At 38.5% G+C, this 24,642-nt stretch overlaps 1 protein-coding gene across 5 annotated transcripts in view; it reads left to right on the forward strand.

Moving 5' to 3' along the window:
- Positions 1-22,184, forward strand: part of LOC131428136 (uncharacterized) — a 30,139-nt gene extending 7,955 nt beyond the window's left edge. The window contains exons 2-6 of one of the 5 annotated variants that reach the window (XM_058591833.1): positions 15,786-16,300; positions 16,360-16,517; positions 16,578-17,079; positions 17,267-17,683; positions 20,904-22,184. In XM_058591833.1, the coding sequence (XP_058447816.1) occupies positions 15,786-16,300; positions 16,360-16,517; positions 16,578-17,079; positions 17,267-17,683; positions 20,904-20,937 (1,626 nt within the window). In that variant the 3' untranslated portion in view covers positions 20,938-22,184. Of the gene's footprint in view, positions 1-15,785; positions 16,301-16,359; positions 16,518-16,577; positions 17,080-17,266 lie in introns of all 5 variants that reach the window. The other 4 variants (XM_058591834.1, XM_058591835.1, XM_058591831.1 and 1 more) reach the window with 4 other exon arrangements.
- Positions 22,185-24,642: the final 2,458 nt, after the last annotated feature.

Raw genomic sequence — 24,642 nt, forward strand, 5'->3', positions numbered from 1 at the left:
GGCGTTCATGGCACATCATAACAAGAGTTGTGCGGATGACTGGATTATTGATTCCGGAACGTCATCACATATGTGCAGAGAAGAACGGATCTTGAAAGATACACAGAAGGTGACTGACAGTGTCTTAGTTGCGAATAGCATGGAAACAGCGGTAGTTGCCAAAGGGAACGTAACAATCGAAGCAGCCGTTGGAAGTGTAACACAAATACTTGATGTTTCCGAAGTACTTTGCATTCCTGAGTTACCTATGAATCTCCTGTCGGTGCATAAAATTTGCAGTTTTGGTCATCGCGTAGTGTTCACCAAAAATAGATGTGAAGTTTTCAATCCACGTGGCGCCTTGGTAGCTGTTGGAAAGCAACAAGGTGGAATGTATCGACTTTGTCAGAAAAAGCAGAATATTACTTGTTTGACGAAACCAAAGGAAGATATCAAATTGTGGCATCGTCGGTTGGGGCATCTGAATGTGCAAAGTTTAAAGCAACTTAGGAGTATGGTAACCGGTATGCAATTCAGCGATGCAGAGATTCCGTCTTGTGTTTCTTGCTTGAAGGGCAAGCATCATCGTCAACCATTCAATAACAAAGGAACCAGAGCAACAGATGTGTTGGAGTTAGTACACAGTGATCTTTGCGGTCCAATGGAAACGAAATCTCTAGGCGGCAATACGTATTTTCTCACGTTCATCGATGATTATAGCAGAAAATGTTTCATCTACTTCATTCGGTCGAAGAGTGAGGTATTTGAGTGCTTCAAAGATTTTCAAGTCTTTTCTGAAACTCAGACTGGTAAGCGACTGAAGCGACTGAGGAGTGACAACGGTTTGGAGTATGTCAATGAATCCATGAAACGATACTTGCGACAGTGTGGAGTACGGCATGAAACAACCGTGCCACATAATCCAGAACAAAATGGTCTCGCGGAACGTATGAACCGGACCATAGTAGAACGTGCCCGATGCAGGATTGGAAAAATCGTTTTGGGCTGAGGCTGTTGGTACAACTTGCTACCTGATCAACCGATCACCAACGAAGGGCCATTGTATGACTCCAGAAGAGAGATTCAGCGGAATTAAACCAAACCTGTCCAACTTGCACGTGTTTGGAACTAGAGTAATGACCCATATTCCCAAAGTGAGAAGAAAGAAATGGGACATGAAATCCGAAGAAGGTATCTTTGTCGGCTATGTTCATTCGGAAGGATATCGTATTTATAATCCAACAACCAAAAGATTGTTTGTAAGTCGCGATGTCAAATTCCTGAATGAAGGCGATGACAAGGTGCAATCAGTTGCAGTGAAGTCTGAACCAGAAGTCTTACAGTTCGAGATGCAGACGAGTGAATATAATGAGGGGATATTCAAACCGAAACAATAGCAGTGATTGATCCACCTTCGCCAGCAGAAGTAGCGCTCCCACCGCAAATAGAATGCCCACCAAATGTGGTAAAGCGCAGCGGCCGGGAGCGCCAGATTCCAGGCAAGTACCACGATTTTAAGATGAGCTTTAGTACTGTCTCTCAGAGTATTTCCATGTCTCAGGGTAATCCTAACGAGGAACCGCTATCGTAAACGGAGGCGCTACAACGCGACGATAAAGGCCTGTGGCAACAGGCAATGGAGATAGAGATGAAGTCACTAGAGGATAACCATACGTGGGAAGTAACAGATTTACCACCGGGACGAACGGCGCTTAAATCAAAATGGGTCTATAAGATAAAGACCAATGCGGATGGCTCAGTTGAAAGATACAAAGCACGGCTCGTGATCAAAGGATTTTCGCAGATCAAAGGAATTGATTACGGCGAAACTTATTCACCCGTGGTCAGATATGCTACAGTTCGCTATCTTATGGCAGTAGCAGCAAAGCTTGGTTTGCAGATTCATCTACTTGACGCAGTCACAGCTTTTCTTCAAGGCGATTTGGATAATGAAGAAATTTACATGGAGCCACCAGAGGGGTTCAATACTGGTGTAGGCAAAGTGTGTCGTTTTAAGAAAGCTCTGTACGGACTGAAGCAAGCAAGTCGAGTTTGGAACACAAAACTTGATGCGGTGCTTAGAAATATTGGTCTACGTAGATCAAAGCTGGATACCTGCGTATATTTTCTAATTGAAGATAGCAAAATACTCATCGTAGCTGTATATGTGGATGATCTTCTAGTGTTTTCAAATGACTTTGAAATTGTACCAGCCCTGAAGCAGCAATTGATGGCCAAATTCCAGATGAAAGACTTAGGCTATGCGGAACAAATCCTTGGAATGCGTTTAACACAAACCAAAGGAATGGTTATGCTAGATCAAGAGCAATACATTGACAAGTTGCTGGAGCGGTTTAGAATGACTGACTGTAACCCTGTTTCCACACCGTTTGATGCTAGCCAGAAATTGTCAAAGGAAATGTGTCCGAAGTCTACCGATGAAATCGCAAAGATGGAAAAGGTACCATTTCGAGAACTTGTAGGTGGATTACAGTTCGTCTCACAATGTACCAGACCGGACATTGCGTTTGCGGTGAATGCAATCAGCAGTTTTTGCAGCAACCCGGCAGAAATACACTGGATCGCAGCTAAACGTGTACTCAGATATCTGAAAGGTACCAAAAAAAATAAACTTGTGTACAGCAACAGAGCTGGGACAGAGCAGTTTCTTGGGTATTCCGATGCAGACTGGGGAAATGACTCGGAGACACGACGATCTATCACCGGATACGTGTTCACGCATGCTGGTGGTGCTGTCGCCTGGTGTTCTAAAAGGCAACCAACAGTGGCTCTCTCAACAACAGAAGCAGAGTATATGGCTCTGGCAGCAGTGGGACAAGAAGCATTATGGTGGCGCGCATTTAGGGCAGAACTGAGCGGAGCTGAAACAACACTACCAATTTACTGTGACAACAGAGGCGCTATTTGTCTTTCGGAGAAGGAAATCGGTTATTCGGCACGAACAAAACACATAGATTTGCGGCATCATTTCATCAAAGAACAAGTGGAAAAGAAATCTGTGAAGATATGCTATGTTCCTTCGAATCAACAACTTGCCGATATCTTGACGAAACCAGTTCCTTTTTCAAAACTTCAGGACGCTAGAAAGTCGCTTGGAATACTCGAAAATCAAAGTTAAGGGGAGATGTTGAACTCAGTAACCTTTGATTATATATGAAGTAAATTAATTTCATTCCAATATATTATACCGTTCCAACCAGACGTATTTTCTATTCTATCAAAAATCAACCATGATTACACGAAACAAAAGAAAACAATATTTCTTGTATTTTCAAATGAACAGTTCTTGTAACAAATCCTAAAATTCTACAGAATAATTAAAATTATATGAGTACCCCATAGCAGCCTGATTCAATCGTCGTCCCAAGGAAGGTTCAAATAATTAAACTTAGATGGCTCAAAGACATCATATTAACATGATATCCAGCTCTCACATTTCCCGAACAAATCATTGGCAACATCCTTTTATGCGAGCACGGCACCGTAAGACGGGTCCGCATCGAATTTTGTATGTATACAAGTAGGTTAAAGAAATGCCAAATTCTTGCGAAAATAGCAGCGCATTTTGGTGGTCAGAAGGCTATTTTTCACCATTTCTAATATTATCGAAAAAATCGCAAAAAGTTATTAAATATCTTGGGATAGGTATTTTGCATTGGAGCAAAATGTACTTGATCAATTGTTAAAATCACAATCAGTCAATAGAAATGCCTCAAACTTAAGCTTGCTAAAACAGCGATTATTTCTATTTCTAAATAAAAAATAACCGGAAGTCATTAAACGGATAGCAAATTAGTTATTTCCTGAAGTAGTATAAAGAAATCAAATCTATCCGTAATTACGTTTCGTTCCTTTTGACCATGCTGACATGACATACCATGGTCCTCATTCACACTTAGTACTTAGAAGTTTAGCGTGCTTGAAACAATAAAATAATAACGGCTCTGAAGCTAATAGTGTGATCCCGTTCCAAGGAGTAATCTATTCAATAGGGTTCTACAAGACAAACCCCTGTTAAAATATAAGGAAATAGTTTTAGGATGGAAAATGATTGTTTCTTAGTTTATATCATTTCGTACACTAAGTATCAACTCACTAATTCTTTCATTTCATTATACATTATTAATTACCGTACAAGGACTCGTTGATGATGGTTAGCATTCATAGTTCAAATGAATTTTTACGTTTGTTTTTTTTTTTAATTGGATGTTTGGTGGATGCCCAATTGGAATAACGTAAAACTTATGTATCCTGGAAGAGGAGAAAAATAGTACACCACTAGCCAAGAGCTTAGATGTTGCAGAACTTTCATATACGCAGGACTTTCAAAGGCGACAGCTCTTCGCGTGCATGTGCTGACATTTTTTTGGTCTTCCTCATCACGCCTTCGATTGCCAAGAAAGTGTAAGAGAGAGAGAGAGAGAGAGAGAAGGAGTTCCTAGTACCACCTGAGCCGCCCCTTCAATGACCTGAAAGCATGGCACGGAATGTTGGGCGAACTTCGCGACATGCATGTTTACGATGCCTCTCTTGGTTTAGGAAATTTAGTGGTCTGGAATCAAACTTCGTGGACGGGTGCTAAATTAAATTGATTTAGTGTTGCAGCGACAACCATCAGGAAATCTATTCATCAAGTGGAATACTCACAAAAATATGCAAACGTTATGTGTTGCATTGTCATAAAATCACATTTCATCATTATTCTAACCAAGGTACTAACAACAGCTTGTGCGTTTGTTTCTTTAGCAAGTCAATTAATATTGCAATAACATCATAGTTAAACAACATACATGGTCAAATAGCAGTGAATCATGTGTTATCAATCCCTTTTGTTGAACGAACCTCTGAAGCAAAAAAAAATCGAGAAGTTATCTGTGTGAACTGCGAACCTACGCCAATCAGTTTATTACTGAAGTTCAGGTTGGTGAACCGCTTATTTCCATTGTGGAGAAAATATGGGAACATTTAAGCAGTTTATATACTTTGTACTTTATTGGGGTATAATGATGATTTATAGTGCATATTCCGTTGCAGTTTCACCTCCTAGGAAACCGCTGCCTGCATTGGAAATTGCTTGCAAGAAGTGTTTCAATGTACATTGCAAAGCATTTGAACAGTGTAATAAACCAACTAATCTAGAGATGAAAACATGAATGTTCTGTGTTTTATTCAGTTGCTGGTAGAAAGATAAGTAGGTTACTTGAGACGATTGTAACGCGGCAAATGCATTGTGCGTTTTTGAAAGTGATCCGGAAATTAATACTTTACTCAAAAAGTATTCACCTCAAAACATAATTATGTTTTCCTTTGGTACATTTTGTAGTTTAATATTAGTGAACAGCTATTTATGTTTTACTGTGGAAAGCGATCAAGATCGGACAAGCTAACAAGAATAATATACAGAAAGTACGAGATTGAATCAAGATAAATGCCGTGTGGAATCCAGCGGAAAAAATAACCAAGAACAGATCCACTGGATTCCTGCTTCCCTGTCGTAAAAGGCGACAATTGTAGGAGTGTATTTGTCCCTTCAGTTATCAGATTTTTCCAACGTTTCACATATGATAACACTATTTTGCTAAGTTATCTCTTCATTCAAATTCATTCAACTAATCAATTGCCGGCTAGCTTCTGAGAAAAGTCTTATCTGGTGTTTTTTCTTCCTACATGTTATTGTTTGTCTAACAAGATTATAAATTGAACAATAAAAATCAACTATTGCGAAGATCTCAATGTTAATAACAGAGGTAACATATATCGGTATATTGAATAAATAGTAGTAAAATACTTGTTTTTTGATAATCAATATTTCTGTGGTGATATAAAAAGATTTTTTTTTAATTTTAGAATATGTCACTACAATGAATCAACGGTTTTGTCTAATTCCTTTTCACTCGTTTATTTTTATTAGTTCAGTTTCAACGAATACGAACTGTGAATCAAGAATATCCTTCTCCCGTGACACTTGTGGAGTGCGCAGTAGTATACACGACCTCTAGTAACAACAAGTGTTAGACTAACATCCTTTCCATGCCTTAGACGATCTACGTTCGGGCCTGGCCGGCGTCGGTACTGATCAATGAATTCTGGGATTACCAGAAGATGTACATTGAAGGATGATTTACCAGTCTCAGGAACTAAAATCTAACAACTTCTAGCAAGTAATTATCAGCAATAAATTATCACGAAGGACAACATGACATTAAAACAGTTAGAGACAAGTTAAAATCAAAACACTCGTTGAAGAGCAGACACATAGATCTAAATGGATCGCAATCCAGAGTTACCCTACACCCTCATTAAACATAACTCAAAATTGAGTGACACATCACTCAAATTCATAAAAAGTGCGCGTACTCTTAACTTGAGTTACCACCTATCTACTCATTTTTGAGTTAAGGGACGAAATTGTCAAAACTTGAGTAATTTTTACTCAAATATAAAAAAAAATATTTTGTTCAAAATTTGAGTAAGTTCAACTCAAAATTTGAGTTCCTTGCTCTTAAAATGAAGAAACTTTTCTTCGATATTTTCATATACAAAGTTATTCTTCTTTCTTTTGAATGCGCAAAATAGTGATTCAAAACCGTTTCCTTTTGAACGGTTTGGAGTCAAAATTGAATTATTTTGATATTCTTATGTTGGGCTTTTGACTAAGCATAACTGAAACCACAAAACATCGATGATTGACGTTGATTCATGTTTTCAAAACCGGATCTAGAAACGGCAATGGAAAACGACGTTTTCTTGCATTCTTTATTTCGATAAGAATATTCCGAGAATGAAAACGCTCTGAACTGCAAGAAATATTTTTTTCACTCAAATGTTTAAAAACTCAGCGCTTACTCTAATGTATGAATAAATGCAAGAGAACTCATGGCAACGAGTTTATTTTACTCAAATCCATACTAAAATTTTGACATATTGTTCTAGTTTATAAATTTGAGTAATCGCAACTCAAACCATGAGTTATGTTGAAAGAGCGTGTAAGGTCTTTCATATGCTCAGTCCGAGCGAGAAGGCGTCCCGAGATTAGGTAATCAAAAACGATTGGGTTTTTCTTCCGGTGAAATGAAATAATACTGCACTTCTCGAGGCTCAAGTCCAAATGGTTGTTCGTGCACCAATTATGGAACAGATCCAGCATTTCTTGTAATTCAAAGCAATGCAAAAGGCTCTTAATAATTTTAATAACCGTTGTGTCGTCAGCGTAGAAAAACCGAAAATTTGGTGGCAGCAATACAGAAACGTCGTAAACCCTCCGTCTGACAGGTATTTTTATACCTTCGGTCTGACTGATGGGTCTGGCCAGACCCCTGTTCATTTACGTGTATTTTTTACGTATTTCGGTGTAAATTACAAGTGTATTCATGTATGTATTATAGCTATTTATTTATTTATGTATTATAAATATGTAAAATTGATGGTAAACAACGAAAAAGGTCTGGCTGGACCCATCGGTCAGACGGAGGGTTATTATAGTTTGAAAATAGTAACGGGTCAAGGGTGCTACCCTGTGGAACTCCAATTATAATTCATACTCAACGATTCGTTAAATATGATTAAACCCAGGCAACTACATCCGTTGAAACCACCCATCTGACACCGGTATGTGAGCACCAGCCATTTGAAAGTATACCGATTACGTTGAGCCCCTCGCGTTTCGAGCCCCAAACACTGCGATGTTTTGATACTCGTCGCGACTCGCAAATTGTGAAAATTATCTCCACTTGATGTCCCAAAACACTGTCTGCTGTATTTTAGGTAAACCGACAAGTTATTGTGAGAGAGTCGACCCAAAATTCACTATTTTTCGTGCACTAAACAAGGTAAACCCGTAAAACAAATGTATTACTGTTTGTTTGTTTACGTTGCAATCAGCTGATTTTGAAGTTCCGATTTTGATCTCATCAAGATGGCGTCGTGACAGGGGCCAGGTTGAAGCGCCTAGTAATTTCAATTTTGACAGGAGAATATCGTGCTCGACTCGGTCAAATGTAGCTTTAAGTAGTAAGCCGCATTAGTCTTTAATGTTGTTGGGTGTCGATATATTTTTTTAACATGAAAACAGTGATTTCGAATAGCTTGGAACAAGTGCATAACAATGCAATTCTTCGGTAGTTAGTGAAATTACGCGCAAAGTCAGAGTTGCGTCAATCAAATTTCTAGTAGATGAGATCAAACTTCACGATATTTAAAATTCGCACGGCATCACATTTACGCAAAAATAATTTATTCGATAACTATATTCTTAAAAGTATTTAGGACCATCCGCATTGCCGTCGAGAGAAAATTCGGGCGCAATCGGGGCAAAATTATGGTTATGGGAATACCATCGAATCAAGAGATTTTAAAACTCATTAGCCTACCAAAATAATTCGCATGTTTGATGAGTTTTTATTTTTAAAATTTTTTGTTATGATGAATAGAAAATTTTAAATCTTTGAATTTGCGGCCCCCCCTGAAAAAGTTCAGGCTTGGAGGAATTTCCCCTTTTCCCACCCCTCTCGAAGTCCCTGACCATCTAACCCATATAAGTTATCTGACCGATATATGTGCTGAGACCAGGCCCGTACCAAGGAGTGGCTCTCAGATAAAAAAAAACTAATGTTACTGAAGATTGCTTATGTATATGATTTTCGGTGCGCCTTTTACAGGCGGTTTAACAGACTCTAAACCACCTCTGGATACGTGCCCGTCTGAGACTATGGAAAACCCATATGAGATGTTCTAAAATCCAATAATTACATGGAATATCGTCCTTAGGGTAAACACTGCTCATCCAAAAGAACAACAAGAGTTTATTTAAATATTTAGTTTTGGAGCTCCATACTATTACTTGTCCATTTTTTTTTTATTTAAAAGATTTTTTTATTCAGGCCTATTTGCGTACAAGCTTTACGTGGCCGATTGAGCCGATTTTTTAAATAATTTTTTTTTCGAGTTGGATCTCGTTGTCACCCTTTTTCTAGGGGGAGAGGAGCTTCCATTTCCCTCCTGCGAGGATTGAGGGGCACTTCGTTCGTGGTTCGTCTCGTCATCCATTGCCGTATCGATGGTATTTTTGTCGATATCCGTCTTCTTTTCGTTGCTAGTTGCTGTAGATGCACCTTGTTGTACATTGTAGAGATGGGCAATTCGCTCCTGAGCTGTTCCAGCGAATCGAATCATTGAAGTGAGCTGACAGCTAACAGCTCTTTTCAAAAGAACCGCAGCTCACCAGCTCACTCAGTAGCTACCAGTTCACTGCATTATGACGAAGGGAACACGCTACGAGCTGATCGGATCTTCGGCTCTTTAAGAGATTCGATTTAGTCGACATCAATTAAAGATACATTAATTCGCATTGCATTCATTGCATCATTGCAAATCAATGATTCAATTTCGCATATGGAAGAAAACCGGTGCATAAGAAAAACGGCGCACGAAATGAATCTTAAGCTCAAACTAAAAGAGCTGATGAGCTGATACATCGAATCGATTCATTTTGGTGAGCTGATCGGTTCGGAGCTGTTCACCAAAATGAGCTGTTTTGCACGCCTCTAGTACATTGGTTGCAATTGTTGGTTGGTTGGAGGGTAAGTTGTTAACTGCAGCTGGTGTACTTTGTTCTATAGGGGATGATGATGGATTCGTTGAAGGGGATGCATCATTATTGTTGGTGGCTATCACAGGTGTACTGGGGTTGCTTGGGGTTGGTGTGAAGGAAGCACCGTTGTCCTTTGGTGTAGTTGTCTCCTTGTCCAGTTTATCACATGGCTTACCGTAGTGAACAGCTTTTTGACAATATTGACATGTGGCCATCTGATTGTCATAGGTAACAAGTGATTTGCACGGAATTCTTGTATCTTGACCGAAAATCACATAAGAAGGTATAGCCTTCTTCAAGTGTATGCGAAATAAACGTACGCCATTTAGAATACCGGGAAAAAATTCTTCCACTTTTCTTTTTCGATAGAGAGAATCTCACCGTATTGGGACATAGTTTTGCGAATATTTGAATCGGTGATGCTTGAGGGAAGATCATGAACACGCACTTCTATAGCACTATCTTCCATATATACTGGAATGTTGTACTGTTCTCGTGCTCCACATAGTGCACATTGTTATTGTCTTTGCGAATTGAATTGCATCCAACTCTTTATAAAACTGGATGTAAACAACATTATTTGTCTTATTGCATTGAGGTAAATGCACACGTTTAATGTCAAGATGCATTTGCTCCTTAAGCAAACCTTCAAGTTCTCGTATCGAAGGTCGAATTTTGCACTGCCTGAAGTCAACAAAAATTGTATTTTTTCGTGTCGGCGGTAGCTTTTGTTCGTTTAGTTCACACATTTCGAGGTCGTTCTATTGTTCACTACACAATACTGTACTTGGTTTCTTCTGTCCCGAACGTAAGCGGTTTTGTTTTATCGACTGACTCTAATGAGGTGTGAAAGCGAACTGTACTTGTCTATTTGATCTCCCCATTGTAAACGAACTTGCTTGAAAAGGCATAAAGACTAAAATAAAATGGCACACACAAAAAGATCAGTAATTCGTAGCGGAGGGTGGTCCTAAACTGCCATAGTATGGTTCATACCTCACAAAAAAAAAAAATGAGCAGTATTTTTTGGGATTTTTTGTGTTAAATCACGTTGGAAAACCCGTCTGAAAATGGTCGCTTTAGAAATCTTATAACAGTTTCGTATATGAATAACACATGTCATTCATTTGATCTTAAAATTACTGATTTTATCAAAGAAATGTCAGAAATGGAGAAAAAAATATGTGAAATAAAACGAAATTGTTTTTTTTTTTGGGTAAGACAAAAGTTTAAATGAATAAAAAAAATAACGTTTCACTCTTAATCTGATTCACTGTCTGACTTAGGGAAGCAATTCACGCATGTGAAAATGCTGTCGTTTAAGCACACAATCCGCGTGAGCACTGTGGTAGCATTCAATCAGACCCTGTCAGCTTGGAGCGAATTGAAATTTCAGTCCAGCAACGCCATCGCACGGAATCACATTCAACATTCAACATCACAAATTTTATTGCTGAATCTCGGCAAAAAATGCCGAGATTTGCACAGCCGAGAGATCGGTAATCATCTCGGCAAAATATTTATTACTGAGAATCTCGTCAATACCAAATTTGTTAACTGTCAATTATTGCCGAACTTGTCGGCAGCAATTTTGCTGTTAGCTCGGCAAAAGCGATTATGATCGAATAATGAATTGCCGAGTCATTATTTAAATAAATATCACAAAAGATAAAGTTGGGGGAAGGGGGTATTAATGTCCATTTTAATGTAGCGTACAAAAAAGCAAAACAAACCTCAAAAGTAAACATCACGGTTAAAGACAATTATTTCCAGTGCTCCTCAACGCATCTACCTGGAACTAAGAAGACTTTTGTAAGAACGGCAGAGTTATTTATTTCACTTATCTTTTCAAGAAATATAAAAATCTCTTACCTTCATTAAATATATATTATTTTCCCGCTCCACCAGCAAAGGCAACGTGGCGTTTTGCACATTCGACAAGAGACATTAAATGACATGTGTTTCACTGAGTTTCAGTAAAAGCTGACACACTGTTCGAAATCTCGGCAAACGGATTTGCTGATTTCGGTATACTTGTTGTTTACTTACAAGTTCGGCTTAATATTTTTCCAAACTTCGGCAAAAGAACACGCTTTACCCAGATATCAGAATATTACATTAACGAATTTCGGAAAATAGCATATGGATTACTGAACAATCAGAAAAGCGGTCGTGTTGCCGATCTAGTTTGGTATTTCATTATGCCGAGCTCAAGAATTTGTTTTAAGTGTGTAAGGAGGGTGGGAAATATAAATATATCATTCGTTTGTGGCAAATCTTTTAGATATACTTTGAGTTTCCTGGATCTTCACGTTCTTCAGATTAACGGCCCTTACACGAGTCATTAAAAATGTCATTACTAAAAAATATTATCATTTTAATGAACGTGTAATAATACACTAATGACGAAATTTCTAACAAATTTGAAATACATCATTACTTAGTCATCATTTAAAATGACATTTTTAATGCTCGTGTAAGGGCCGCTATTGTAACGAGAGAGATTATCGTTGGCTGGGATGCTTTGTTGGTGTGCTTTGACGTTGGTGTGGCATTTTTGGGTAGTTTCCAGCAACTCAATCAGTTTAAGGCAGGTGCATGCTCCGAAGCATCGTTTACACAGCCAAACTTCCAGAAATATAAAGAGCTGTAGACGAGAAAGAGATAGGGAGAGCACTAAATTTGAGAATTGATAGTTTTTAAGAAGTTGTAGATGAAAGTCATATAAGGAAGATTTCGAGTTGCCAAGACGTCGCGGACTGTTACGAAGGGTGATATACCTCGGTCCCGAAAGGAACCTATGAGTTGGGACCTGGCATCACAATACTCCCACTTGCCAATAATTTGTTCGGGAAATGTGAGAGCTGGATATGCTGTTAATATGATGTCTCTGATTCAATGCAAACTTCGTAGCGCTGATTATTGAGTGTTTTTCGATTTAGAGAAGTCATAGCACAAACAAATCATATTTTATCATAAAAGTCATTAGTATTATTCGATTCAGTGCATCTTAAATAGCTAAAAATATTCACCGAATATGATTTGTTCCTGCTAAAAAAAACCCTGGACCTAGAAAATTTTACTTTGACGACAACTGAAGCTCAACTGCGTAGTGACAAACGATTTTCGGTGCGACAAACAACGAAGCAGTACGTGCACAGTTTTTCATGCGATTAACGAGCGACCAAAGGTTTCCTAAGATATTTTTCGTTATGGCGAAAGAAGATAATTTTATTAATATCAAAGCACTAATCGGAGCAGTTTTAACGCAATGCGCAAGTATTGGAGATTTGAAAACATTAGAAATTACTGGCGTGTACAGTCAATAAAAGTGCATTAAATGAGTTTTGAGAATATTTCGAGTTATGTCGATGGAAAAAGTTCATACATTTTCCATAAATTTTTAGTTGAAAATGTTAAGAAGCTGGCTTCCAATCAGCACTACTTCTGGAAATAGAACTTCGAAAGTAGAAACTACTGCAGAAAAAAACATTGTCGCGTGAGAAAGATTTGCACTCTGCAAAAAAAGCTACAACTCTGGATAGAGCTGCAGGCGATTAACACTACAGAATGTAGATGGCTTAAATAAGAGTTGATTTCGATTCATTTTGATCAGATGATTTCGATTCATTTTGATCAGATTTTTCTTTTCAGTAAACAGGAATATAATTAAATTTCTAATGTTTTCAAATCTCCAATACTTGCGCATTCCGTTAAAAATGCTCCGATTAGTGCTTTGATATCAATAAAATTATCTTCTATTGTTTTATTACTACTATCACTTTGACACTCGCTATCATTGGAAAACTTTCGCGCTACGCATCGCGTCGCGTGTCGCGCCCACTCTGGCTTCACCCTAACACTTCGCTACGCAATTGACATTTCCTGTTTTTTCGTAGATCCACCGGTTCCTTTCCAGTAGGCATTCAATAAACAATTATTTTCGGCATCTTGGTTATCCTGGTAGATGTTAAGGTAGCGCTTCGCCGTGGTCACGGGAGTTCGCTGCCTATCCCGGGGTTTCATGCACTTTACCCAAAATTGTGAGAAAACGGGAAAGAAAACGGAAATTCCAAGAACATACGATTCTAGATAATTAATTTTTCTATCGATTCGTATATAAATTGTGCATGATAAACGTTTTTATCGAAAGATTTCGTGCGAGTTATAAAAATAAATGAGTTTTTCCTTATTCTTTCGCACGCACACAATGTCAACGCATGCATTGGGGTGTGCAAAATGCCACATGCGGTAGACGCTAACAACATTTCTTTTGTTTTCGTTTTCCGTTCTCTCTGCGTAAACGTTGAATATAGATGAGTAGAAAATGTAAGTAAGTGTTACTACTTTGTAAAATAATTACTATTCATGTTTCAATAGAACGAGAAATCAGTAATGATTTTCATCGTTACTAACTTTGACGCTTTGTTGAAAACGTAGCACATCCCTACATATGCGAGTTGTTTATAGCGAGAAAAGGAAAAAATAAAACAAAATGTTTAACAAAACTCGCACGAAATCTCGCGATAGAAAAGCTTTCTAACTGATATTTTTCGCCAAATGCATAGTAAAATAATTTACCTACAATTGTATGTTTTTGATTTTTCGTGAATCGGGTTAGTATTGGAGAAATTTGCAATTTAGGGTGAAATTTCGGCGACAAAGCAAGAGGAAGCAGTGAGTTGTCTCGCTTCGACCTGACCACGGCGAAGCGCTACCTTAAGGTGAAATGTAGCGTCATAAAATGCGCGCAAAATTTTATCCGATTCAGTTGAACGAACCGTCGCACAAAGCATACCAAGAAAAACGGATACATAGAAACAAGAACTTTTTTCAATGATTGAGCGCAGTGGGTTTACCTCTCGTTATATTGGCTTGTAAAAAAGACTGGACGTAATGGATTTTTGAATCCTTCACACTTTGAATATATGCTAATTCAATCGTTATTGTTAGTGATTACTCTTATCGTACCCATTATCGACTGCAACGCGCTTGATCCAATCCTCGAAACATTTTTTATATTCAGTATTCGGTATGGCCATCAGAGCCATCTGCAATTGTCATAATCTCATCTCGGGTGCTGAAACTCGTTCCACGCAACGTTTTCTAGAGTCGACCGAATAGGAAAAAGTCGCAGGGAGCCAAATTAGGTGAATTTCATTTTTAGTTAAATTTTCACGGATAACGATGGCATTGGGTGACGGTGCGTTATCGTGGTGCAAGATCCACGAGTTGTTTGCCACAAATCTGTTTTTTTTTCGGCAAATTGCTTCACGTAAACGTCTCATAACTCCTCTGCCATCTCTCTAATAGTCAATTTCCGGTCCACGGTCATCCATTTATTGGTTTCGTTGATGTTTTTGTCGATTTTAGATGTCGTTGGCCTACCGCTTCTCTTCATCATTCACAGACTCACGGCCACTACTGAAACGTTCATGCCACTGATAAACGACTGTTTTCTTCAGAGAATCATTGCCGAAACACTCTTCTAATATTTGCAATGTCCTCGCACAATTGAAGCAATTTTTAACGCAAAATTTAATGCAAGCTAGTTGTTGCATAATTCAATTCTATTTTGAAAATTGTACAAAATCGAGGACACGCACAATCGCAGATGTACTCAATACAGCGTAACTTTTACAAATGTCCAGGTATAAAGCTGAAAATTTGATAGATTATCAATGACAGATGTGGCAACCTAAAAAAATCTTATCGGGTGACTGAGAACGCCACATGATGGTGATTCCGGGAACTTTTAGATCAAGGTAGCATGTCATCGGTTACGTTGGTAGATATTAAGGCCTATATTCTAGGAAGTTTTTGGTTGAGCATGTTTCTATGAAACTAAATATTTCAGTAATATACTCATAATTTTTAAAATATTACATTTATGTTACACAGTTACTAAGTTAACTGGAGCATGTTGGAAACGCTTTCAAAGAAAATTAATTCCATTTAATTCTACTACATTAAAAACCATTGATACCTATTTTGCCTCAATGTCACGAAAAAATAACAGAAACAGATAATAGTATTTCCGTGTGCTAATTGCGACCTACATTACTGTATCAATAAAAAAAAGTAGCGTGAATTAAATTCGTGAAATGAAGGATATATTTATTGATTATATAGTAATATATTGATCTACATTTTATATGTGACAAACCTGTAACAAATTTCCTCTTCCAACTTTCAGGTGATAGTAATTTGCTTTCTATCGATCATACCATGGCCGGGTCCAAGTGTCTTCAAAATATCTTGCTCGCGAGACAGCTCCCGAGTGGTGCGCAAAATTGTCCAGTCCAAATGGCTGCCGATATTGGAAAAATACCAGGTCCAGCTTCCCTTGGAGTGTCCATTTCATCCCTTGCGCGATATCTTCAGCCCTCAGCAGACCGCCAAACAGCAAAACCGTCCAAGCCAGTGGACCTGTGGATTCTGTGGTAAAAGTTTCTTCGAAGAGAAACACCTGGACATGCACTTTGAGGCCCGTCACAAAAGCAAAATCAACGTGGCAGAGGATGCTATCTGTTTGGCGGATTACTGTGACATGATGCGCTGCGAAGTACTGATAGCGAAGGATGCTACGCTTTCGTTCGGTGTAGACCCTAATATGATGTCCACAGATGTAGAGGTTTGGAGTGAATCGACTGCCTATCGGACAGCATTAACCACATCGGGACCAAGAGATTTGGCCAAGGTGCCGGTGAAGTAAGTGTGCTGGCTACTTCTCCTTCCTACACAAATGCTGAAAACTCTTCTGATTTTAGGAAATCGTTTCTTCCAAAAATATTACAAACCATTAAAAATGATTTGTTGAGTAATCGGAAAACGCTGACATCTGCACTAAGTGCAAAGGAGCGCCTATCGAATTGTGACGTATCAGAACACCGAACACGTCGAGTGAGTAAGCATCCCAGCGGTGCAGGTAAGCCTGAATTAGCAAATGTAATTCATAAAACATTCCTCCATTTGCTTTTTCTTCAAGTTGAACACGAACGTAAAGCGTTGAATAAAGCTGAAGACGTTGACGAGGAAGATAACGAAGACGAGGATGACGACGATGATGAAGATGATGATGAAGATGATGATGAAGATAACGATAATGATAGCAACACCACGTCACAGTGTGAACAAAATCTCGTTGACTCCTCGTTACCACCAGTTGATCGAAAACAACAGAAATTATCCGAAATGCAACGAATGAAAGCTAACTGTAAATCAGAAGAGTTGGACCAGTTGAAGAATCGTTGCGAAATACTTGTGAGAGACTGTATTGTTGGATTGTTGGTGCAACTGTCCCTGGAGGATTTTAAAAACATGGAAGAGGAGATGAATCGAGCCGTCTGTTGGTACTTAACTTGTGAACGGTATTGGGAAGATGGGCCCTTGGATCAGCGACCTTTCCCATGGGGACTCGTATTTGTATTGGTGATGGTGCTGTCCTTAGGAGTGTGCCTATGTTACTACATCATCTGGATTCTATTTGAGTAAGTAGTAGGTTTGCAAACAGATTGTATAAACTTTTGCACTCTTTACCAAAACTATGATCTTTTGAATCGTTTCAACAGTATTTGAACGCTCTACCTCTCATACTTTTCCCCTTTCGTTCAATGCATTTCTTTACTTTGTGTTGTGAACTGTGTATGTCTCGATGTTAACTCGAACCGAATTCAGCAGTGAAGAACATAGTCCTATGGGTAGTAATCAAATTACGGCGCATCCTAGTCCAACCCACGGGCGACATTATCTACAGCCACAATCGTCAAGCATTTATCATCTCCAGGATGGTGGTCATTCGGCGACCAGCCTCAACAGCCTTGGGCAGGTATCGAATATGAATTTGGTAACGACGGGCGTTTCGAGCGGTACGGACCTACAGCACACACCTCAAATTCATGCCACACAAGTACCGTACGGTGATGAAGGCGGCTACGGATATAGCGCGGCGGGAGGATCGAATGCCGTGGTGAACGATGGATCGTCCATCGCTACCACCTCGATTGGTGCCGGTGAATTCAACGAATTGGGCCAGAGCGAACATTACATCTACGTAACCTACCCGCCAGAACTGAAACGAAGACTACTAGAAAGGTATGGAAGTGACATCTACATGCAACTTTTGCGGAAAGATGCGTACGAATACTATTAGCGGTTGCCTTCGGTGTCGTATTGTGTGCTGCCTCTTTTTCTCGTTTTCTATATTCTTGGTTTTAAACTTTTTTTTAACCAGTCGGTTTTATGTAAAATTTGTATTCACGAACAACCCAATTGTAGTACCTTTAGATAGGCTCTATAATTCATTGACCAGATGGTACTCAATACTTTTAGTATACGTTGGTATCTGGAATAGTTCTTTTTCAAAAGCGTATAGAAATTATTTTTAACATTTACCTTATGATCTAAAAAGAATCGGAATTTTCATTTTAAAATTCCCGCGCTTGTCCAATCGGTAAACTTTTATTCTCTCAATGTTGGCAACACTTTTATACACATTCTGTCAAATTTTGACGCATATCGTACGATTAGTTTTTGTTTGGCGTCTATACAAAGAAGTTGAAAAATTTTCGTGTGGCGATTTTTATAATGGTTGAAAATTTAAGAGATGCCCAACAACACAGCAATCTCTCCAATCGGTACAGAACGATTTTGCAATACGATTTGCTTCGCCGATTCAATGTTTTCCTCAGTAACAGATGTTGTTGGGCGGCCAGGGATCTCATCATGATCCAAGCTTGTACGACCACCTTTGAAGCGTTTATACCACTCGTATGCCTGTGTTTTTCCTAGACACGATTCACCAAAGGCCTTTTCTAACATTTTCAACGTTTCGGAACACTTAAATCCATTTTCAACACAAAATTTGATGCACGCACGTTGTTCTAAATTTTCATCCATTATAAAAATCGCCACACGAAAATTTTTCAACTTCTTTGTATAGACGCCAAACAAAAACTAATGGTACGATATGCGTCAAAATTTGACAGAATGTGTTGCCAACATTGAGAGAATAAAAGTTTACCGATTGGACAAGCGCGGGAATTTTAAAATGAAAATTCCGGTTCTTTTTTGATCATAAGGTACATGATTTTTAAGTTTATCATGACAAATACCGTAAACTTCGTGTTTTACACGTAGTTTGCAAAATTTAATTGAGAGCATAGGAATTGAAGCGAAGAAAATAAAAACTCGACTCTTCGTCATATCACCAATACATAAAACACATCATCGAACCAGCACAGATTTATTTAACCGTAAATTATTGCATCAGGAACCAGTCTATCAAAATCTTCTCGCTGTTAATGCACGTCCAAGAAGTGATATAAGTTCAACTTCAACCAGTCGTACAAAGTATCATGTGTTTGTTTAGCGATATTTCATTGAAATGCCTTCTGGATTGTGTTCAAAACATCCCAGAAAAGTTCAGTCGCTAGCAGCAATATTGAGAACATATTCATCCAAAACTGTCCATTTTTGCCTTTTAATTGCATTTATAATTTCCTTTTAATTTATTTCTCGTTGGAAAGAGATGAAAATAAAAAACTTAATTGATGACGATTTTTCCTCATAACATCAGATCCAAAAATAATTCGAAATTTTTGAGAAAATACTTAAAAATCAAAGTATCTTCTGATGAATCACTCACCCTTATTCAGTATTTCGATCGATTCGCAATATTTCGAAGGGAGTGTAAATTTTTATATTATATATTTCGATCGAATGATGGTTTTGTTTGGAAAACTTGAGCTTGATCGAGACACAGAATATAAAATTTCGCATGCGATCAAAATTCAGAATAAAAGTAGCTGGCTGTTTTTGCTTCGAAAACGCTGCGAAACACTCTAATTTCGTTTTCGCTTGATGCCAAACCTAAACCAGTTTCCACCCTAATTGCTGTCAAACCGTTTGTTTGAAGCTAGTTTCGAACGTAGCTTTAACGTTGTTGAACTGAAAATCGAGTCAGTTTCGAGCCTGGTTGTTATATGTTATTATATGGTGTTTGTTTGATGAAACTATCATGGGTCAGTTTCAGTTTTCTCAAGCGAAAACGACATAAACCTCAGAGTAGGCCCGATAACCATTTGCAGTACTAATTCAGTCTATTTGCGTTGTGGGGACATTTGGTTTAAAGCATGTAATTTTTCACTCAGTAACTTCATTATCTCAGGTGGATGACCTCTGGTTTGGTGATTTCAAACTGGTCTGAAAATTTTTATGAGCGAACTTTGGATTCAAAAAATAGAAATATAGGTTGTGGCACAGAATAACTCTAAACATGGTCGTGACAAGGTAGATAATGGGTCATAATATGAGGACAAACAGCACGATGTGAAAATTACGTGCGCTAATACGAGCATCCTAAAAAGTTAATAAAGTGCGATATTGCATAACTTGTACATTTTTGCGTTTGCCGAGAAAAAGAAAAAAAAACTAGATAGTGTTTGGTTTAGAAACCTACCAAGGGTTTTTAAATGATTTTTTTTAACCTTAGTTGTTGGTGGTGTGAACGAGCCCGACTGATCTGAATTTCAGTTCAATGGCTAGTTAATACTAGTTTCAAGTCTGACATCAAACTAACGTTTTGCCAGTAGTTAAAATAGAAACTGTGAGTTGGGTTTGGCATCAAGAGAAAACTGATTTGAAATCTCTTCAGACATGTAGAAACATATTATCGAAAATTTTAAAAACTACAGAAGCATAATTTCTAGTCAACTCAAAGGGACAGCTAGAAATAGCAGGACCAAACCCATTTAACACGACGCTGATGGAAGTCTAATAAAAGTTTGCTAAATTTCAGTTGATGAAATCAAAAATCATCAATTCGCTCAGTATTGTTAAATTTGTACATCGAGTTTTTCACCTAATTAACTGTCCAAGGATCGCAACAAACGTTATTCTGACAAATTGATTGTATATCAATCGTAAAAATCGATTCCAATGTTGCAATTGATTTAACCTCCATCGTCAGACTTTCAAGCAAGTGAAATAGCAACTATAGTTGCAGAATTAATGCAACCTCTTGTCTGACATTTTCATTGGAAAACAATGTGCAAAAATATAAAACTACCTGTTGACAAGTGATAAAATTTGTTAGTTATGTTAGAATTGCATGACCAGTAACATTTATAACTACCGTAGTGACATTTTCCTGATAAACTCATCTCAGACTGTTTTAGATAGTTATACCTTGCAATATCGGCTAACTCATCCCATAGTTGTATTTGTGTGGTAGTTACCTAGTTTGTACTTCTTGAACTACTTTTCATTATTTATTAACAACAGTGATTTCCCAATTTCCTCTGTCGATGTATAGGAACTCATCATCTTTTCTAAGAAACTCCAAATAGGTGGTATTTGAGGGATTTGAACGCCAATCCGCCGCATGCTACACCACTCTGCTATGCAACTATCTGTTCTCAAACTTTTGCATTCTGTCAAATTGTCCTGTACGTCACATGAGTGAAAAATCAGTGTCTTCTAGAATCCAACAAACCAGAAAAAAACAATTAATCTAGTTAGTAAATCAAACATTTCTTGTTCTTTTTTTCTTGTTTCATTGGCTTTCTTTTCATCCTTTAGCTGCTACAATAGAACGACCCGTCTATGAAATTAGATTGAGATTTACAGTAGGAATCAATCTGATTGATTAAGTAAATTTGAAATCACTTACATAGGATTACTACACAACCTGCTAGTAGTAGAACAGCTGTGAAATAAATACAAAAAAACACTTAATACTGACCCAGGACTGTAGGAATAGATGTAAAAACTTAAATACATACTCAACAAAACATAGCAGATTTGTAAAAAAAAACAAGACAGACAGTTTGACGGAATGTCACAAGACAGTGTAGAATGCTTTTAATGAAAGAAAGTTTCCATAACGCGAGGCTTTTGCGAATATCTTAAAGAAAACAAGAATCGAAGAACTGCAAAACGAGAGTGAATTAAACTGCACAAAAATAGTTTTCATAATTTTAGCACGTTTGAAATATTTTTATTTGTAGATGAATTAGAAATTCCTATGAATTCATAGTTTCTATTTTGTAATTTTCTAACGTTTGTTGAATGAAAGCTATAGTTCATTATGAAATAGAATTTTGTAGAACATAAACAATAAGACCAAGCTGAAAAGCCCACGTTGGTTTAGTTATTACGAACTGTCCAAAGTTCAGTTATTTTAAAACTATAAAGTACAAAGAAATTGCTAGTAATTCAGATAAGGACTCTCATTCTCGAAATTCGCTTCAAAATAGGAATAGCAAGTATCTTCGTATGACTTCATAAAGACAACAAAAAGAGTCATTGATCAGGCTAATTATATCGCCATGCCAGCCCAAAATAAAATGTACGATTCACGAGAAATGGATAATCACTCTATTCCCCTTTTTGTATAGGAAAACATGCAAACCAAGTGCATTTTTCTCATTAGAGGCTTTTCCTAACCCTTCACTTTGATGACATATTTGACGAAATAAAATGATGCGATAGTAAAATTATAGCGAAATTTAAATCTAACAAATTCTTGTACTACGAAAGTTACTAATCTATTGAGATACAAGTGGCAGAATTAATATAACAACAGAATAAACAGAATTTATAAAACAAACTCTTCAATGCGTTTCTCTTTGGATTTGTAGAATATCCGAAAACTCATAGAAAAAACCTGTAAATCCACCTAGTGCTGTGATGATGCCTTTCTCATATAATTCATACTGTTATAAATATCACTGTAGAATTTCTCTAGAAACTTCAAAGTTTCAAAAATTGATACGAACGGAAAAGCGATGATGGGTACAGTTACCTTCCGAACAACAAGTGCTACGATCCTGCAAACTAATCCGAGCATGCAACCAGCTTATCTCCATTAGCTGCCTATGCAGGCTTGAAGTAGCCTTTATTCAAATTAATTTATTCACCCTCTTTCTTGTTCACAACCCCATGCGGTACGTTAGAAAGTATGTCAGATGGGAATTAATTTTCTTCTCTGCATTTTTCGTCGTCACATAGGAGGGAGATATGAAAGGTAACATATGTAATCAATGGCGTATCTACGGCGTTGGGTGCGAAGGAGGCGGTCGTCCCGGGCGCAACGTGTTTGGGGGCGGCCAAACAACTTTCGGTGGGATGGTGAAATGAAGGAGCCATTTTTTTTGCTCGCTAAACCAATCTTACAATCATATTTTGCCCCGGGCGATAATTATCCATTATTTTATTAATTATCCATTAAATTAATAAAATTGGTATTCGAGAGGGCACCTAACGATAGCTAATTCCCTCTGATTAACATTTCCTATACATTATGTGGACTTGTATCCCCACTTATTGGACTGCTAAACGACAGTATACATTTACAACAGACGGAACTCGAATTCAAATGAAATTTTGATAGACACCTAGTGACTACATAGCCTTTCATTTGAGTCCTTACCTTACCTTACCTAACAGCTATAGGCCTGGGGTGTCCTTTGCTGTATCAAGCATACGTCTCCACATAACTCGGTCCATGGCTGCTCGTCGCCAGCCACTCAAGGCACGGATGCTTCTGAGATCACCCTCCACTTGATCGATCCACCTTGCTCGCTGCGCTCCTTTTCTTCTTGTACCAGTCGGATTAGATTCAAGAACCATTTTCACTGGGCTGTCGTCCGACATCCTTATGACATGCCCAGATGGTCCTCAGTACCTTTCTTTCGAAAACACTGAGGGCACGTTGGTCCTCTGCCAGCATAGTCCAGGTCTCGTGGCCATAGAGAACAACCGGTCTAATGAGCGTTTTGTAGATGGTCAATTTCGTGCGGTGGCGTACTTTTCTCGATCGGAGGGTTCTTCTGAGTCCAAAGTACGCACGATTCCCTGCCAAAATACGTCTCTGTATTTCTCTGCTGGTGTCATTATCGGCGGTCACCAGTGAGCCCAAATACACGAACTCGTCTACCACCTCGATATCGTCACCGTCTATCAATATTCGTGGTGGGAGGCATAGTGTTTCTTCTCTAGAGCCTCTTCCTCTTATGTATTTTGTTTTCGACGCATTTATGGCCAGTCCGATACGCCTAGCTTCAGCTTTCAGTCCGATGTAGGTTTCATCATCTTCTCAAGGTTACGTGTCACAATATCAATATCGTCAGCGAAGCCAAAAAGTTGTACGGACTTTCGGAAGATCCTGCCACTCGTGTCGATCCTCGCTCTTCGAATCACACCTTCCAGGGCAATATTGAACAAGATACAGGAAAGTCCATCACCTTGGCGTAGCCCTCTCCGAGATTCGACTCGAGAGCGTCCCAGATACTCGGACGTAGCACATCACTCTATCTATCGTTGCTTTGACCAATCGCGTTAGTTTATCCGGGAAACCGTATTCGTGCATTATCTGCCATAGCTGTTCTCGATCGATTGTGTCGTATGCCGCTTTGAAGTCAATGAATAGGTGATGCGTGGGTACGTTGTATTCACGACACTTCTGGAGTACTTGTCTTATCGCGAATATGTGATCCGTAGTGGCGCGAGCTCCAGTAAATCCCGCTTGGTACGGCCCTACGAATTCCTTAGCTATTGGCGATAGACGACGGCAAAGGATTTGGGAGAGTACCTTGTAGGCGGCGTTCAGCAATGTGATTGCGCGGTAATTGCAACAGTCGAGCTTATCGCCCTTTTTGTAGACGGGACAAACCACTCCATCCATCCATTCCTGCGGTAGAATCTCCTCCTCCCAAATCTTAGAAATCATCCAGTGCAACGCTCTAGCCAGTGCCTCACCTCCATTTTTGAGCAGCTCGCCTGGCAAACTGGTCATTGCCCGCGGCTTTGTTGTTCCTGAGGGGAAAAGTGGGACCCTAATGGTAATGGCCCAAAATTTTTCAATTTGGTGCGGTCAACTTCCTGCTATGGATGATGGTTTCTGAAACCTAGAGCGTTATGAAATCACTTTTTGAACTTAGGTATTGAAAAAATCAATTGAATCATCCGCAAAAAGCTTATTTCCCTTGCAATGAGAACATCTTCAATTTTCAGTAAGTTTTATGACAAAATTTTATATGAATAGGGTTTTT

Source organism: Malaya genurostris, chromosome 2 (assembly GCF_030247185.1).
Source record: "Malaya genurostris strain Urasoe2022 chromosome 2, Malgen_1.1, whole genome shotgun sequence".
NCBI lineage: Eukaryota > Metazoa > Arthropoda > Insecta > Diptera > Culicidae > Malaya > Malaya genurostris.